Source organism: Colias croceus, chromosome Z, assembly GCF_905220415.1.
Source record: "Colias croceus chromosome Z, ilColCroc2.1".
Lineage (NCBI taxonomy): Eukaryota > Metazoa > Arthropoda > Insecta > Lepidoptera > Pieridae > Colias > Colias croceus.
In genome coordinates, this window is record NC_059568.1 from 14,301,270 (window position 1) to 14,319,577 (window position 18,308).

At 32.2% G+C, this 18,308-nt stretch overlaps 1 protein-coding gene across 1 annotated transcript in view; it reads right to left on the reverse strand.

Moving 5' to 3' along the window:
• The window catches only part of LOC123705545 (adenylate cyclase type 6), a 229,186-nt gene that overhangs the window by 139,373 nt on the left and 71,505 nt on the right, over positions 1–18,308 (reverse strand). Inside the window, exon 2 of the mRNA XM_045654375.1 lies at positions 9,955–10,229. Within this exon, the coding sequence (XP_045510331.1) occupies positions 9,955–10,056 (102 nt within the window). The 5' untranslated portion in view covers positions 10,057–10,229. The remainder of the gene's footprint in view (positions 1–9,954; positions 10,230–18,308) is intronic.

Sequence of the window (18,308 nt, forward strand, 5' to 3'; positions counted from 1 at the left end):
ATTATGATTGTTACATACTTTATAAATCTTTATAAGACGACTTTTAACATTGTGGCTTTTCTTTTGAACTCAGTAAACACAATAAAAGTCGTACAACATTCGACAATATTTATTCACTGCGTACTTATTTCACTACTTATGTTACTGCTTGTAATTTTCTTTTACCTCTACATAAAATGTAAAAATCTGCACAAGCGAATGCGCATCTGATATGGAGGGCTTTAAAACAAAACGTGGGTATATAACTATATATTTTATGACTATAAAACGTTTCCGGCGGGCGCCAAAGCCGTTTGCCGACCATTGTATCTATTGTAAGCAGACTATGCTTTAGAATATATTCCTTTTGACTACACGTATTCAATACTCCTGAGCCTACATTTACCAATCGCTTTTGGCCTAAATACTTCAACTATAACTATACTACACTTTCATACAGAGATAATTACATATATCTTACGTATAATTATTCCACATATTTACTAAGAAGAGCTATGAAAATTAAATAAATAATAAATATTTCAGGACATTATACAGGGCACGATCTGATCCCATACTAAGCTTTTCGCTTGTGTTATGGAAACCAAATGGCTGATAAACTTACCTACATATATATATTATACATATTATATAATTTGAAAACCGGTCAGTTAGTAAATAGATAACCTCCAATATGTATTCTTTTCTTTCTTTGTTTTGATAATATATCAATAACCTTGGCCTGTTATTCTTGGATTTAAATAGCAACATTAAAATTCAACCCTACACGTTTTCTGTGCCGATAAATATTATGGTAAACCGTAAGTTTTTATGGACTCGCTCAAAAGAGGACAATTTTTGCACACGTTTATAATACTTCTATCTATCTATCAGACTTATATTTTAAGAAAATTTTGTTTTTTTCATATTTAGATAGAGTTAAGATTTTTAAATGTAATGACCGGGAATTTAATTAAAATGATTACAAATAAACTTGATGTAATTTTTTCGCTTCTGAACTGAATAGTTATCAAATGTAATTTTTTTGTTGCCTATGATCCCGATATATATCTTCAAGTAGTTAAAACAAGTTTACCGAGAGTTTTTTGTGGCAGGCAGATGATAGTATAGATATCCTAAATAGTAAATATCAAGGCTTATAAAGATTACAACAGTAAATATATTGTAATCTATGCAACGGACATTATCAAACATAATCTTTTCATAATACTAAATTAAATTTCTACAATTCCCAACCCTGAGTTACACGCTTTAGATATATTTCGTGGGAAGGAAAACACTCATTTCGTATACATGTGTTTTGTTTGGGTTAAAAACACAATTGATATGTATGGAATATCAGCGTATCGATAAATAGCCGTCCCTTGTATTTCAAAGTGAAATTCGCACGCGACTGGTGTTTGTATTGACGTGTATTTAATGAGCATTTTATTGGTGTGTTACAAATTTACGATGCCTCTTTATTTTATAAGAATAGGAATTTACCACCTCACAAAAAAAAATAAAAAATACAAAATGCACTCCTATAGTTTATATAAATATAAATAAGGCATAAAAGTTAAAATATAAAATGCATATTTGCGTGGCTGGCGACCTAAAGGGTAAGGCCACTCAGCATAATATTATGCTATGCATACCGATATGGTTGGCATAGCGCTGATTTTCAGAGGCCCATCAGAATTCTAATTGAATTAAATTATACTAAATTTTTATAAGTGAGGGTAGATGTTTATTATTTGATGTCAAACAAGACACCATTACAGCTAATATTACATATACTATAGTAGATAACAGTGATTGTGTTCGTTGGTTACATTTTTAAAACTCTTCGGCTTTTTTTTAATTTTCGCCTTCTTGCGTTCCCATAAAAAGACAACTCTATACTAAGATTAGTATTACTAGGAGTTTTAATTAATTTAATTCATACTTAGTACCTATTTATCTTTAAAAGTAATGACTGAAACACTTCTGAGTAACTACAAGGATTAAGAGGTAAATAAAAAATATGCTAAAAATAATAATAATTATCAGCAGAATTAAATATAGCTATAAATAAGTAAATATGTGGAATAATTATACGTGTTTATGTATAGTATCGCCATTTTTACTAGTAGGCTTGGATAATGTTTTATTGATAACATTATTAGATACCATTTAAAATTTTATATATGACCCTCACTTTAAAATCTCTTACCCAGTTGTAAAGATGAATATTTTTAGAATTTTTACATGTTACTTAAAATACGGACAAAACCAGTAATTGAATGTGGGGTTAAAAGTACAATATGGGGAAAATAAGTAGCCTATGTTCGGCTTTTAACTATTTTCTTTCAAAATTTCATCACTATCGGTCCTCTGCCTTGGCTAAATCAGTGAAAGCGTAACAGACAGACATAAAGACCTTCACGTACATACTGTTTAAAACGTAATAATATCATAGTAATATAATATTATCTGTGCTAATATTATTACTTATAGAATTAGGTACCTAATTTAGTGTAAATAAAACAGCAGACCATTAAGTTACGTTGCACTTTGTTCAAATTTTTAGGTTTTAAGCATCAATATAATATTTTCACGTATCATTTAAGTTTTCAGTCAATCTCAATGCAACTTAAGGCACATATTGCATAAAGGCAGGACACACCTGTGTGTGGACAATTTGGTTCCTTATTACAATGCAATAAGTAATAAATCATTTATTTTATTACCACTTTTTACCTGTACCCACCAAGCAGCCAGGCAGTTTCATACCCCATTCAACGGAAATAAGATATAAAATAGCAAAGCAAGCTTTGCCAGAATAATAAATAGGTGATCGGCTCATAAAATTCAGTATGGCCGTGCGTGCAAATTCAGTTGTAAATGCTTGGTGATTGATGTGTATTTACGAGACTAAAATAGTTTCATTAATTACGGAAACAGTGCCGATAATGTGGCAATACTGAATGTAGCAACTGTAATGGTATTAGATTTTGCTTAGCATAAATTTGATCGTCCATTGATAAATTAAAGTTACTTTATGTATGGGAAAGATTTTGGCTGAAACCTATTAGATAGATTTTAAATCTACTTTTTACATAAGAAAGCTATCTAGTATCTATATCTTTAACGAAAGTGAAGTCCAATGTCCCCTCGTGGAGTAAGGGGCAGATGCATTATACATCTGTTTCACTGATCGATTTCCTTTTGGGACAAGATGATCAACCTTCTGTGTACTACCAGACCGAGACATTTTTTTTTCTTCGTCTCCACCGGCAATCGAACCCAGGACCCCCCGGTGCTACGCTCACGCGTCAACCACTGTACCAAGGAGACTTCGTCTATCTTTAACGAATGTTACCTATATTTTATTTAAACCCAGGTCAACGCGGGGGAACCGTTGAGAATCGACTTGTATTTTTATACCCTGCATATTATATTATTGTTATACTGCCTCAGGTGTGTGATTATTTTGATAAGTCCTGTGATTTCTGTAAGTGTCACATTGAATATATCCAACCCTACGTAAGTAAAACTAATTCTGTTTATTTAGGTTATAATAATATTATCACGGGAATGTTTGAAAAAGTACCTTACGATTCACTTTATGTTTTACCCTCGTCACAATTATTTTATTTATTTGTTCAATATTTTTTTTTTTTTACTTTCTGCTAGAAGATTTATTTATTTTTATTTTGTATTTAGACTACACTTTGGAACATAAAGCTACCTATTCATTACCAAAAAATAAGTTCTTTGCAACATCAATACGCGACAATAAACTCCTGTATCCAATATATTATGTAAATCAGTTTGCAAGCAAAGAGAGTCATTCCGTAAACATAATAAAGAGCAAAATGAAGTGCATCCATCAACATACGAATGACATACATTAAGGTGCATTTACATCAAAGGAGCGAATGCTCATTATGTCAAATTATTTTAGCGTAAACAGGCGTATAGCATCATTCTGTTGTTGTTTTTAGTGCGTTCAAAAAGATTCTATGCAATGTTCTAAAACTGAATAACAATGAATACGATTCGTTTACACTAAAAGATCACGAAAGAATGCTCTTGCTCTAGCTCTAGCTCAATGTTCGTTTGATGTAAATGTACCGTTAAACAATGATCAACGGTACAATCAATCAGAACGGCTAATATAATTTCCAATACGGATTGATTGATCGGAGCCAAGTATAACTACCGTGGTTTCCGAACAAATGAAAATTTACGTGTGTTCAGACAATTAATGATGTAGTTGAAAAAATGATACGTTACTGTGAAAGAATGAAAGAAAGTGAATTTATCAAAAGTAACCACCATAGCTTGAATATGATAAATTTACATCCAACACCTAAAATAATATATATCCACTAGCTGTGCCACGCGGTTTCACCCGCGTGGCTCCGCTCCTGTTGGTCTTAGCGTGATAATATTAAATATATAGCCTATATTACTCGTGGATAATGTAGCTTTCGAAAGGTGAAAGAATTTTTAAAATCGATCCAGTAGTTTACGAGCCTATTCATTACAATAAAACAAACAAACAAAGTTTTCCTCTTTATAATATTAGTGTAGATGTGAAAACCAAAAGAGGAAAGGTAAGAAAATTCACGAAAATATTATTTATGTCCAATGAATAGTCATTACATTACATAAATATAAATATTTGAAATTGTGTGTCTTCACAAAATAGGCGTATAAATGGAATAGTTACAATTGTGCGTAGCGGAAGCTACTTTCAACTGTGTTGACATACAAACTACTTTTTGGTAATAATTTTTCACGGGAGATTGATCGTTCGAAATATATAAATTCCTGGTTAAAGAATGTTCCAGAATATTTTATTTTGATCGTAGTCTTATTGTGTGTAATTGTGTATGCGCGTAGGTACATACAGTTAGGTGTCTATCAAAGTTACCGAAATAACTCTCTCCCTAAGAGTTCACATTACTCATTGTTTTGTTAATATTATCATTGAAAAAAAATCTCCTACCAATAGCCAATAGTCGTAATATATTACGCATTACAATAAAAATATCCTATTGAAATCTTCAAAGACCTTTTTCTCAATTCCATTACTTTGAGATTATCAGACGTTCAGACGACTATAGTATATGAACAACATATATTTACTAGAATAACAATAAACATGTACATATTTAAAATAACATTACAGTTTAGTTTCCATACAAGATTTGTTGACTTAATAACTTGATAACATTCGGCGAAAAGTTGGGAAAAATGGAGATATAATAAAAGGCAAAGCAAAGAATACATGTGAGTAAGCTGCAACCCAATCTAGTAATGTGTTGATACAGCTAAATCAAACTACCGTTGTTTACTGAATAATATTTTCCTTTTTTGTTCTCGAATTTTATCTGTTCGTTTTTAAATATTATTTCTGTGGTTAATATTTTGGTGATATTTGAGATATTTTTTAATCTATTGTAAGTCTGTGTTTATTACCCGACTACGGCAAAGCAAAAGGAGGGTTATGATTTTGACAGGCTATGTATGTATGTATGTATGTATGTATGTTCATCTGTTCCCTCGTAACGTCTAAACTACTTATCAGAATTTGACAAATGACATATCATTAGAAGCGTCTTAATTGTCCGCTGGTTATAGGCTATATGGGGTTTCACAAAATCTAATGTGGCGTCCTCTATCGGACAAAACATACAAAGTAAAAAAATAAAGATAAGATAAATATCCCGTGTTTAGTATCATTTGAAAGCGCTTTCCTTGTACATTTTGAATATATATATATATTACTAGCATTTGCTCGTGACTTTACCTGTATTCATGGGCTGATTGCATATAATTCACATCTTTTCGTCCATAGCTTCTTTATTAGTTCATCAGTTTAACTTTTGTTGATATTATGCCCCCAAATACACTTTAACACCAAAATAGTACAAATAATATAAAGTGAAAAAACTAAAACCCAACTACGACAATAACCGGCGCTGAAAAAGTATAAAACAAGATTTCAGAATACTGAACTGAACAAAGTTGCTAATGTAGTTGGAAGTAAATGGACACAGTAGACTCTACCAAGATGCCTTCGTTGTAAATTGACAATAATGTCATACAATACTATTCTGAAGTATGCAATATTCCACTATGTAAAGATAAATTTTCATGTTTGGAAAGGCGTAGTCACACGTTGTTGAAGTGCTGCGGTAGATAGGTTTATTATGTAACGTGTGACTACGCCTTTCCAAACATGAAAATTTATCTTTACATAGTGGAATATTGCATACTTCAGAATAGTATTGTATGACATTATTGTCAATTTACAACGAAGGCATCTTGGTAGAGTCTACTGTGTCCATTTACTTCCAACTACATTAGCAACTTTGTTCAGTTCAGTATTCTGAAATCTTGTTTTATACTTTTTCAGCGCCGGTTATTGTCGTAGTTGGGTTTTAGTTTTTTCACTTTATATTATTTTAAACTAGCTGTGCTCCGTGGTTTCACCCGTATTGCTCAGCTCCTATTGGTCTTAGCGTGATGTAGCCTATAGCCATCCTCGATAAATGGTATATCTAACATCGAAATAATTTTTTAAATCGGACCAGTAGTTCCTGAGATTAGCACGTTCAAACAAACAAACTCTTCAGCTTTATAACATTAGTATAGATGTCGAGAAATCAAGTAGGATATTAAATAAATTTAATAAAAACACGAAACGCTAATTTTAAAAACCAAATAATATAAGTAGCTATATTAATTTAAATATGGCAATAAAATAACTTTCCAGAAAACCATTTCAAATAAACCAGGCTTAAGCTTCTAGGCATTATAAACTTGTTACATCAAATCATTTATGGCTTAATAGTTTAAACTCTATCGATTAGAGTCGAAGAATGCTTAACAGTTTTAAACGTCTGTTAAATAATCGGGTAAAATCGCTTTAAAATCGTAATGAAGTGCACTGCTTGGTAAATTATTAAACTCTTGACGAAATCTTAATTTATCCCTAGTTTTATAATTTTAGAATATTACTTACGTTTTAATGAAATTTTATTGTGTTCAAGTTCAAATTAAAATCTAGTTGAAAATAGAAGCAAATTAATTTGAATCTAAAATTAGAAGGTTCATTTCTTGTGCTCATTATATTATATTATAGTCATCTGATTTATATCTTAGTACACTCGAGACACGCTTTGAACTTCCAACTAGGAATATCTCTGGAATTAATTTACCGAATCAAAAAAATTATGCTGAAGTAGTAGCATATTTTTTGATATTGATTCGTATAAAAAAATATGCTGCAGTGGTAAGCTTATTTTGTACCGTAGACTATATCTTTAATAAGAGATTTAAAGCCTTAGCGAGTACCACAAATTAAATTCATGTAATATTTACACCTTTGTAAATCCATACTTATTAATAATATTAATATATTAATTAATAATTAATAATAATATTATAAATGCCAAAGTAACTCTGTCTGTCTGTCTGTCTGTTACTCAATCACGCCTTAACAACTGAACCAATTTGCATGAAATTTGGTATAGAAATATTTTGATACCCGAGAAAGGACATAGGCTACTTTTTTATCACGGACATAGGATAGGTTTTATCCCGGAAATCCCACGGGAACGGGAACTATGCGGGTTTTTCTTTGACTGCGCGGGCGGAGCCGTAAGTGGAAAGCTAGTATGTTATAAGGATAATAAAGTTAATATAAGATCATGTACAGTAAATGGCAATTACGTTACAAAAAGCTACCTGAAAGGGCTTCACGTCAAACATTTCGTGTTCCGGAAACCAAATGAGGGTCACAGTATAAATAATTCAGTACACTAATACAGTACTGAACTAAGCGGACAAGGGTTATTTTTCGGAATGGATGAATTGTAAGGGATAAACGGATAGTCATTGGTTTCTTTAGTTTCTGATTCGACAATCTCGACTGTGACTAGGAGCTTAAGACAAATGGTATAAACTGAATTCCATATTACAGACGTTCTAGCTTTTCATATTGTTAAACTTTGGAATAAACTATCCGAATTAGTATGTAAGTATGTATTACCTACGCAAATCGCCAACAAATTCATACGTAAAAGATTTTAGGGCATGTTTATTGTAATTAAGTGAATACTCGATAAAATATATTTATTTTCCTATTTCTTTGATATTAAAATTATTACCTACCTAAATAATTATTAAAAAAAAAACTTAATTAGGTACTACTGTTACCCCGTTACAGACCAATAAAAAGATGTAGGTAATATAGAGTGACGCACGTTACCTTAACGGCTTAACCTTTCGTGCGAAGAAAAATTACAAACAAGACTAAGAACTTTATGTGGTATCGATTTCAAGAGTATTTCTTTCAGAATAACGAAACACAATTATTTAACTTTCTTCAAAAGTTATTATAGACACGTTATACGAAAAAAACCAAGAAAAACTTTGATTTTAAGGTACCCTAGGTACCTATAACAAAGCTTTGTACTATATTAATATAAAACAAAGGTTTGGAGGCTAAGTGAAGAAACTCTTTGAAGGATTTTCGGTAAAATTCAAGGAAAATTTCATGTTTATCGTGGCTGAAAATGTTTGCGACAAAGTTATTACAGTTTCTAGGCGTTATAGGATTTGTGGCCGGTATGATTTTTTTTTAATTTATGTTTTTTTTTTATATTTAGTCAAAAATATTGTAGTGTTTGATACACAATGTGTAAAATTGTATCAATTTATAACAACTGTATTCAATAATCTACATTATAATATGAATAGTTAGGTACCTACTGTTTTAATGAAATATCAAAAAAAAAAACAATGCATGTTAGGTTGGTCGGTATGCAAGGTTTTTCAAAGGTTAGTAAATTCCGTAGTGTAGAAAAGTGTATAACATGTTTTTTTTATTTTATTTTGATGGAGTATATTTTTAAGCGCGAAAGGTTTTTAATAATTACTGTTTTTATAACGTAAGTCTAAAAATACTACTTCGTAAAAACATCAATTAGCCCACAAATTCGCCATATTTCTTAGCACAAAAGATGAAAGTACATTATCTTTTTCTTTGTTATTTAAGTAAATTATTTCATACTTCTAGGAACCAGTATTCAAAGTAATTATAATAACAGACGTTTCACGAAAAATATACTGAAACAAAAATATATTTGAGATATTTATTATTCAAGTAGATTTATATTGTACTGAACATATGAGAATATTAAATGTGAAGGCAAATTAATGCTAACATTTTCAATATTACATTCCAAATTAACTCACTCACTAACTACTACTCACTAATTCTAACTACAATTCAATATTAACGCTATATTTTCAATTTATGATATTTTACATAATTATAGTACAGCTGAATTGAGTTACAAAAATTATCTAATTACCTACAATAAATAAACTATTTACGCATAATAAAAAAAAACAATTAAAAGATATATAATTATTTAATGAACTCTCCAATAATAATAATTAAAAAGGGACACATCTATTTATCTGTCAGATAGAACGTCACCTTTCAGGGATAATTTAAATTATTCATAATGACCTACAACCTCCGAACTAATCCAACAGATTGTGTACAATCTTCTGGAAATCGTGTTAATAAGTAGTACGTAAGTAGTAATTTTATGTCTAGGATTCTTCTTTTAGATGTGTTTTATCGAGTTGAAATTTGTTGAGAAAAAATTTTGATATTTATATCAATATAATGAAAATTAGGGAGGAACTTTAACTGTCGGCTGTATTCAAAAAATAAATGAAGACTGTAAGTTTGTCCTGTAATATGTCCAAAAAACGAAGTGAGATCATTATGAAGCTCCTCATAAAGATTTCACTTCTCATATCACGGTTTTTTTGGACTACGCCGTGATTAAAAGCAGATAAACAAAAATAACTAAAACTAAAATTCACTGTTTATTTTTAGACATATAAAATTAGCGCAAAAAAAAATAGGACATAAATAAGACTAGTAACAATACTCACCATGCTATGACCACTGCGGCTGCGCAGGCTGAGCCTCATCTTCCAGTCACGCTTGGACGCGTGCCCCTCCGAGCTGTACGATCGCTTCATAGGCAACGACATTGTCACTAGTTCATAATGCGTCTCTATCGCGAACCACACTTATACCACTAACACTTAGTCAACTACATCTTATTTACTGTACAACACCAAGAATAGGAAAGTTTAAAGTTTATGTAATAACTAAAATATACACTAGAACTACGTATGGATGAGGGGAGGCGCAGGGGGGAGATCTGAAACAAAAAAATTAATGTTAGTTCATTGGTATTTGAATTTGTGAACGCAAGAGAATATATTTATTATTGCAGTGAATTCAACTACAATTTTAATGTTTGCACATATAGGAAGACTGCACGTAAAATGATTTAAATCAATAACACTTTATATGTATAATAGAAGAGTTGATTCCAATTTGGTTAAGTATCTATCTATATAGATCTCAAATTAATTTTTAAATTAAACGAGTTAAATTATCAAATATGCATGGAAAATTCAGTCGTCAAACTAAATTTTCGTAAACCATGTTTAACACAGCTAAGAACTATTATACTTTTTTGAACCATATCCGTAATTATAAACAGCGCAAACCTCACAGCCTGTCAACCTCATCCAGTTTCAACTGATGAATACGATTATTAAATTTACTTCAATGGGTCCTACAGAGCGAGTAGAATAGGTCAACATAGGGCAAGTAGCCTCGCGAAGCAATTGCTGCGTGAGGCAGATCGGTCAGTGTGGACGTGGCTCTACGGAGGAAAGCGCGTGTGACGTCATTTTCCTAAACCTAGCCCCGTCCGACGGACCTGATGACTATTCGAGACTAGCCGCTTGCTCTATGCTGACTTGGCTAATGATTAAACATCACAAAGTAATGGCGATTATGCCTGTCGATGTGAATTAATGAGTCACAACCAATTTAATCTATCCACTTATGCGGTATAACCCACTTCATAATATAGTTGACTGAATTACCAAAGTCCATTTAGAAATTAGCTCCTTAATGAGCCGTGATTGGTGGGAACATGTTTTCAACGACATAATAAGGTATAATTTATTCGCAAATATGTACTTAGCTCATAAAATTGCACATAGATGAGGTTTAATGAACAACACTTTTCAATGGTGTTAATGATGTATGTGATAAAGGAAATTGTATGCAATTCTTTACGCTATTTCAGTAGTTAATTAAGTAATTAGTACCGACTCATTGCATTTTTACAGTCACGTGGTCACCTTAAAATCAGTGTAGTAATACATTTTTATTAATGGTTGCTGCTTTGCTGACGGGCGTCCTTTTTGCCACCTATGTTATTTTTCTTTTTTCTGTTCGGTGTGGTTATTAAGATTTATATTTTTTTAATGGTGGCAAATTATTAGATGGCAATAATTTATATGATCTTAATGGATACGATCGAGTACGCTTGACATATTTAAAGGTAAAAAAGTCAAGTTTGAAGCCCTAGCGCTGAGACAAACGTAAAAACGAAAAGGTATAGAATTCGCTAGCGATACCAATTGTCATAAGCGTATGAAATTTCGCCAAGGATTTGTTCACCCTACCAACGACGAAGACGACCACAAACAATTTTCATCCAGTCGCAATTTAACAAAATTCTGAAAAACACACTTAAAAATAAAATATTATAAAATTTCCCGTCGTTCTTGATTAGCAGTGATTGAATAATTATTCTCAGTTACTAATTTATATTATAATTGTAAAGTTAACATAAATTGGAGCTGCCTAAAGCAAATAGACATTAAAAATTCATTCCTGATGTGGGATTTGCTTTTCGCTGAAAATGCTGAAACGTAGTCGTGAGTGGCATAATTGTCGTTTGAAAAATTGCGTAACAAAATAAACATTTAACTCACAGGTAAAAACAAAATAATTTTTGTTAACTTGTAATTTAGATTTATAAAATTCACACGTTAGTAATTTAAATCCCGCGGCTTCGCTCACGTACCTAGTCAAAGAAAATGTATATGAAAATGAGATATTTCCCCGCGATTACAAGTAGCCTATGTCAATCTACCCTCCTTACTACGTTCAGCACAAAATCGTATTATAAATATAATTACATAGAGACGTGAAAGGAAGACAAACAATTTTTGCAGTGAAACTTCTTTATCGGGGTTGGAAAAAAATTTACCTAGTGTAACATTTTTTCGTTACGCGTGACATTTTTCCGTTACGCGCTACCTTTTTCTTATCTCTACCACGTGTGATTCGACGTATTTCTGTAAAGTTGCATATACCTAGTAATTTTTTTTTGAAAAATAAGGTCTTAAAGAAGTTTCACTTCTTACGTGTGTACACTAGTACACGTACACCTTTTTTTTTAACAAACACCTTGTGAATAATATTTGATAGAGTTCGATGGATCTGTTTAGACCCTCTTACATTGTTTATAAGAAACTAGCTTTCCAGCCGCAGCTTCGCCCGCTTTGTCTAAAACCTAATAAATTATATTATACTAAAACCTTCCACGAGAACTACTCTATATATTAAAAAAAACCGCATCAAAGATAGGGACAGTGAAAGCGACTTTGTTTTATAAAGATTTTATACTATGTAGTGATATATACAAAAAATGAAATCCCTACCAATCCCTACTAATATTATTAATTCGAAAGTAGCTCTGTCTGTCGGTCTGTCTATTACGCTTTCCCGCTTAAACCTCTCAACCGATTTTGATGAAATTTGCCACAGACAATTTTTAAACCCTGATAAAGAACATAGGCTACCTTTTATTGCGTAATATGTACCACGGGCGAAGCCGGGGTGGACCGCTAGTATAAAATAAAACTGTTTCATATTGTACCTAAATATAAAGTACCAATATACAGAAACCATTTCATTGGCATGTAACAATAAATTTAGTTAGAATCTCTTCGCATCTGATCAATTAGGTAATGAAGTTATATAAAGCTACCCGCAACATTATCAAGATTTATATCTTATTGAAACGTTGTCGCTTCACCACCCTAATCCAATCTTTCCGATCCCAATGAAGGTAGTTTAAGAATAATCTCATTTCCTTTATAGTAAATGTATTTGTAGATGATTAGGCAGATAGTTAATCAACTTTAATTGAGAAAATTGTTTTCGTAATTTTAGTGTTTTATTTTTGAAATTCTTTTTAATAAATAATAATAAATAAATATTTCAGGACAATTTTCACACACGGCACGATCTGATCCCATACTAAGCTTTCGCTTGTGTTATGGTGACCAGAGGGCTGATAAACGTACATATCTAATTTTAAATAAATACTTATATAGATAATCAACACCTAGACACAGAGCAAACATCTATGTTCATCACACGAATATATGCCCCGGGTGGGAATCGAACCCACGACCTCTGGCTTGAAAGGCAGGGTCACTACCAACCAAGCCAACCGGTCAGTCAGTCGGTTTTAACAGTGGTTTTAGGTACCTACGTTTTTAATATCGCATAATATTTATTATCTAAAGAAATAATATATTTATGTTTTAATAAATAATAATTATTTGCGGAAGTCCGCAAGTCCGAAGTTTTAGAAAGGTTCTCAATTTTTAATTACATTTTAGTAGGAAGTTGTATACTTCAATAATTCCATTTTTGTATTGTTATAAAAATAAGTACCTTAAAATAAAATACCAATATAAAATACATCAAGTAGGTACTAGACTTAATAATGGAAATGTAATGTAGTTGTAAATTAAAGAGAATTTACGACGTATGTAGATGTATTCACATGTCGTAAAATTACCTCCAAGAAATCTTCAAATGTATTTTGGTTATTTCTAACACTAGGTAGGTACCTAAAGCTTCTAAAGCCTGTGGATTGTGTCACGAACGTGCCCATTCGTGAAGAAGGTACTCAGTTAACAAGAAAATGACGTATAACACAATGTGACTGGATTAATTATCCCTGCTACGGCATTTTCTAGAAAAAAACGTGGATTCCTGTATTATAGATGGAGCACACATGTGCTAAGAAATGGCTAGAGAATTTGCGTTTTAGTTTTAAAATGACTAACAATTTAAAGATGGAACTTTTTGAATCGTATTAGAAACTACTTGACAATTCAATAATTCATTTTTATGAGACTTTCTTTATGCGCGTTGAGAGTAAGTTTACGTCGCATCATGGCGATACCATCACGTCATGGAGAGGCGACGATTTTGCTATCTTTGAAACTTGCCAAAGAAGTTTCACTTTTGACTCGTGTGCTCGGAACACACGCTTTTTTATGCACATAGCAGACGCGTCACTAGAAGGTAAGTGTTCAGTGTCATTAGGAATAAATAGCTACTTTTATCTATAAATAATGATTCCAAACCAATTTAATATTAATATCAGTTCAATATGGTAAGTGACAATAAATTAGTTGTGTTAACATTCACTAATAAAACTAATCCACGATCAAAACAACATAATTATAATAAACATCAATAGTGCTTGTTGCTCGTATGTAGTAGGTAATAATTAAGATGAAGGAAAAACGAAAAATGCCGACAAATTTATAATCCATACTAATATGTCTGTGCTAATATTATAAATGCGAAAGTAACTCTGTCTGTCTGTCTGTCTGTTACTCAATCACGCCTAAACTACCGAACCAATTTGCATGAAATTTGGTACAGAGATATTTTGATACCCGAGAAAGGACATAGGATAGGTTTTATCCCGGAAATCCTACGGGAACGGGTTTGCTTTGAAAACGCGGGCGAAGCCACGGGCGGAAAGCTAGTAAGAAATAAAGTCATAAAAACAAGTCACTATTAGAAATATCGTTCGATCCTTTGTTTTATAAAATGAACATAAAGTATTAGGTAAGGATAGTTAAGACAAAACCCTTACTTTCAAAGAGACAATCATAATTTTAACACACTATTGTCGTTAACAACATTTAAGTAATTTAATTGTGTTAAAGTTTACCGGTAACATGACATTATTTGATCTAAGAAAACCGTAACCATGGCAACTGTCTTCAACAAGACATAATCGCAAAGATCAACACTATACCTCACAAACTTGTAATCAATTTACCAATTAAATATAATTTTAGAGATATTGTCTAAAACTAGTGTATTTATATACATAATATTAATTATATAGATAGAAGATCATGTTAGAACATGGAATCGTTATTGAAATTGGCTGTTGTTAAATCCGTAATTTTGAATTGCTTTTAGGGCCGATTTTTCAATCCTTGGTTAAAATGTATCCGTCTAATAACATAAACATATTAAAATGTCAATGGCAAATTGTCAAATACGGGCAATTAGATGGTATTCGACGAATAAGTTTTAACTGAGGATTGAAAAATCGGCCCTTTGTATCAATTATACGAAAGTCTCTTAGGTAATCTTACCTAAGAGACCTATCCAAAGTGCGTAATACATTTTGTTCAGGAACATATTTTGATATGCAAACTAGCGCAATAAATATCATTGTAGTAGTACCCCATTTGTTTGGCTTTAGTTATATTTCATAAAACTAACTTTTACAAGCGACTATGGGTAGTTAATATTTTCAACTACTACCGATAGGGTAGATAATAACCTACAGTATAATATTATGCTAAGTAACAATTGATTATGTATTTTACTGCTATCGAAATAAAGTGTTTATTCATTAATTCAAATCAATAAAGAAGTGTTTCTCACAAGTACTATCACGCTCAAATCTTCATCCTAACCCTAGGAAACGGCATAAATTAGGCAAGATTTACAGTATTCGACTTTTATACGTTAAGAACTCGACTAATTCCCAGCAAAAGCCTCCTCGATTTAAACAAAATTGGGTACAAAACGGTCCTAATCCAAATAAAAGATTCATTTGCTGGCGTAAAAGCATTCTGTGTTAGTTCATTTCAACGAAAGGCAATTTGCATTGAGTTGTTTTCTCACCCAATATTGCCTGTTAAAATTCACCTATCGAGGTATTCTGAAGAGTTTGCTTTTTTGTTTGTTTGAACGCGCGCGAAAATTATTTCGGTGTTAGATAGCCCATTTATCGAAGGCTAGAAGGCTATAATGCATAATATCGTCACGCTAAGACCAACGAGTGGAGCCACGCGGGTGAAACCGCGGGGCGCAGCTGATCGAGTTAATTCAGGTTTTGTTAATTATTGTTTATCGATGTAACGTGTAAGAACGTTTTAGAATCTGCCTCGTAGTAATTTATCCAGCTTATTTCACCATTCACTAACACGTAGTAAATTTACTATCTAATGTAGTTATTTTATAAAATTCGTTATTTTATAAAATTTATAGGTACGGACATTTTCTGTTTTGTACAACGTGTGATTTAAACTGTTATTATAATCGTGCTCAGTGTAACCTGATGTAGTAGCTAAGGCTTTATTTTTATAGCGAGCAAGTGACAATCAATCGATATCGACGTACCTAGTATGTATTTAATTAATGTATAAAAGAAAATCAAGAACGATTTATTATTGGATGTAGCATGAGAGGGTTAAAGAAAAAGAGCGAGAAGTTCAAACCGCTTCGTGTTAACTAGTTTAAATTAAACAGCTATATATTGCATAGCTTCTATCGCGGGCCTTGAGCGAGCGCGGGGACCGAATCGAGAAATTCCGTAATGAAAAAATCTCACGCTCCCGACTCCGACGGGCTCGGAGGTGTAGCTCGAAGGCATGCTATGCAATAGCTTAATACCGCGGCAGTCCCCGAGTGCCACACGTCTTTTTTTCTATATAAAATGAATCTCTATTTCCCTTGGTCACGGCATCACGCGTGGACGGCTGAACCGAAACCGATAATTCTTATTTTGATGTGTTCGTTATTGTCAGGAGAAGAATCTTATGAAAGAAAAACTCAAGAAAATTGCGTCAAAAATGAAGAATATCCAAAAACATAACGGCCGTAAAAACTTCACAGTAGACAGGACAATGTCTTTCAGGGTAGGCTAGTTAGGATTCCGCACCCAAAGCGTAAAACGGGACGCTACTGCTAAGCCTCCGCTGTATGTCTGTTTGTCTGTCTCCAGGCAAATGATGTTTTTCCGTCGCTGCTATAACAACAAATACTATATAACAATAAAATATTAAGGCGTATTCATACAATAAACGATGAGAGAACCCATCGTGCGCGAATCCGACTCGCACTTGGGCGGTGTTTTTTTTTTAATAAATACCCCGTACATATATTTGAACAATTTTGTCATCGAACACGTTGAGCAATAATTAATTTATCGCCGTATATAATGTTAAAACAACACGGAACAAAGTACGTCCATAACTATTTTATGTCCCTCTTAATTGATGGATGTCGGTGCTCATAAATGTATACGGAACAATAAAATTGTGTATGTTGTAGATTAAGCTTGGAAAACAGCTTTGGTATTAGTATATATTATGTTATAGTCAAAATCCTGAACCAGTCAATATCCTTATTGACCGGTATTAGTCAATAAGGTTATTGACTAAGGGCGTCGGTATTAAGCATACAAAGGGACATATAGGGGCAGAGAAAGCGACATTGTTTTATACTATGTAGTGATGATAGTCAGTCAAGAGACTATAGTAAGAACTTTTGAGTTGAATTATTTGGGTTAATATTAGTGTCTTACACGATACTACTTGCTAAGTGAAAAATTGAGAGCAATGGATGGGTTGGATAGAAGAGAAATTATAGAATAAGAATTATAGGACATTATTACACAAATCGACCTAGTCCCACAGTAAGCTCAATTAAGGCTTGTGTTGTGGGAATAGTAGGTATCTTCGCGAAAGACAGTCAAAAATACAACGTGATGAGACGTTACATTTCCACATATTGCTTGTTTTTGTGAACTTATTAATCTGCTAGTTAAAAATCCGCCAAGCCTTTCTGATGATAAATATCCAAGCTATTAATTGAGTTCATTCATCAATTAGTACTTTTCCAATACATGATTTTGTACTCTACTATACTTAGTTATTTAGTAACTATTTAGTAAGTCCATTACGTTATTCTAACTTCATTAAGTTTGAAATCCCTAAGGTTTTTATTTCTTAGATTCTTAGACTCGCCATGTCGTGGAAAGTAACCAACGATAAATTGTGTCTAATTGCGTCTTAGATTTGCAAGGAAAAAACTGAATAATGTGAGTCTACAGTTCGTTAATCATGGTAGGCGATAACAGCCTCTAAATATACTAAGATTTTAGCGCTAAACTCCTGTGAAATGTGGTGACCCACACCGTCCAAACTTGGTTATTACGTACATGTTTATTTAATGACTGAGCTTCAAATAAATAATATTTAACAAACTAATGAATAAATACAAACTTTGAAAAAAATTGTTTAAATATTAT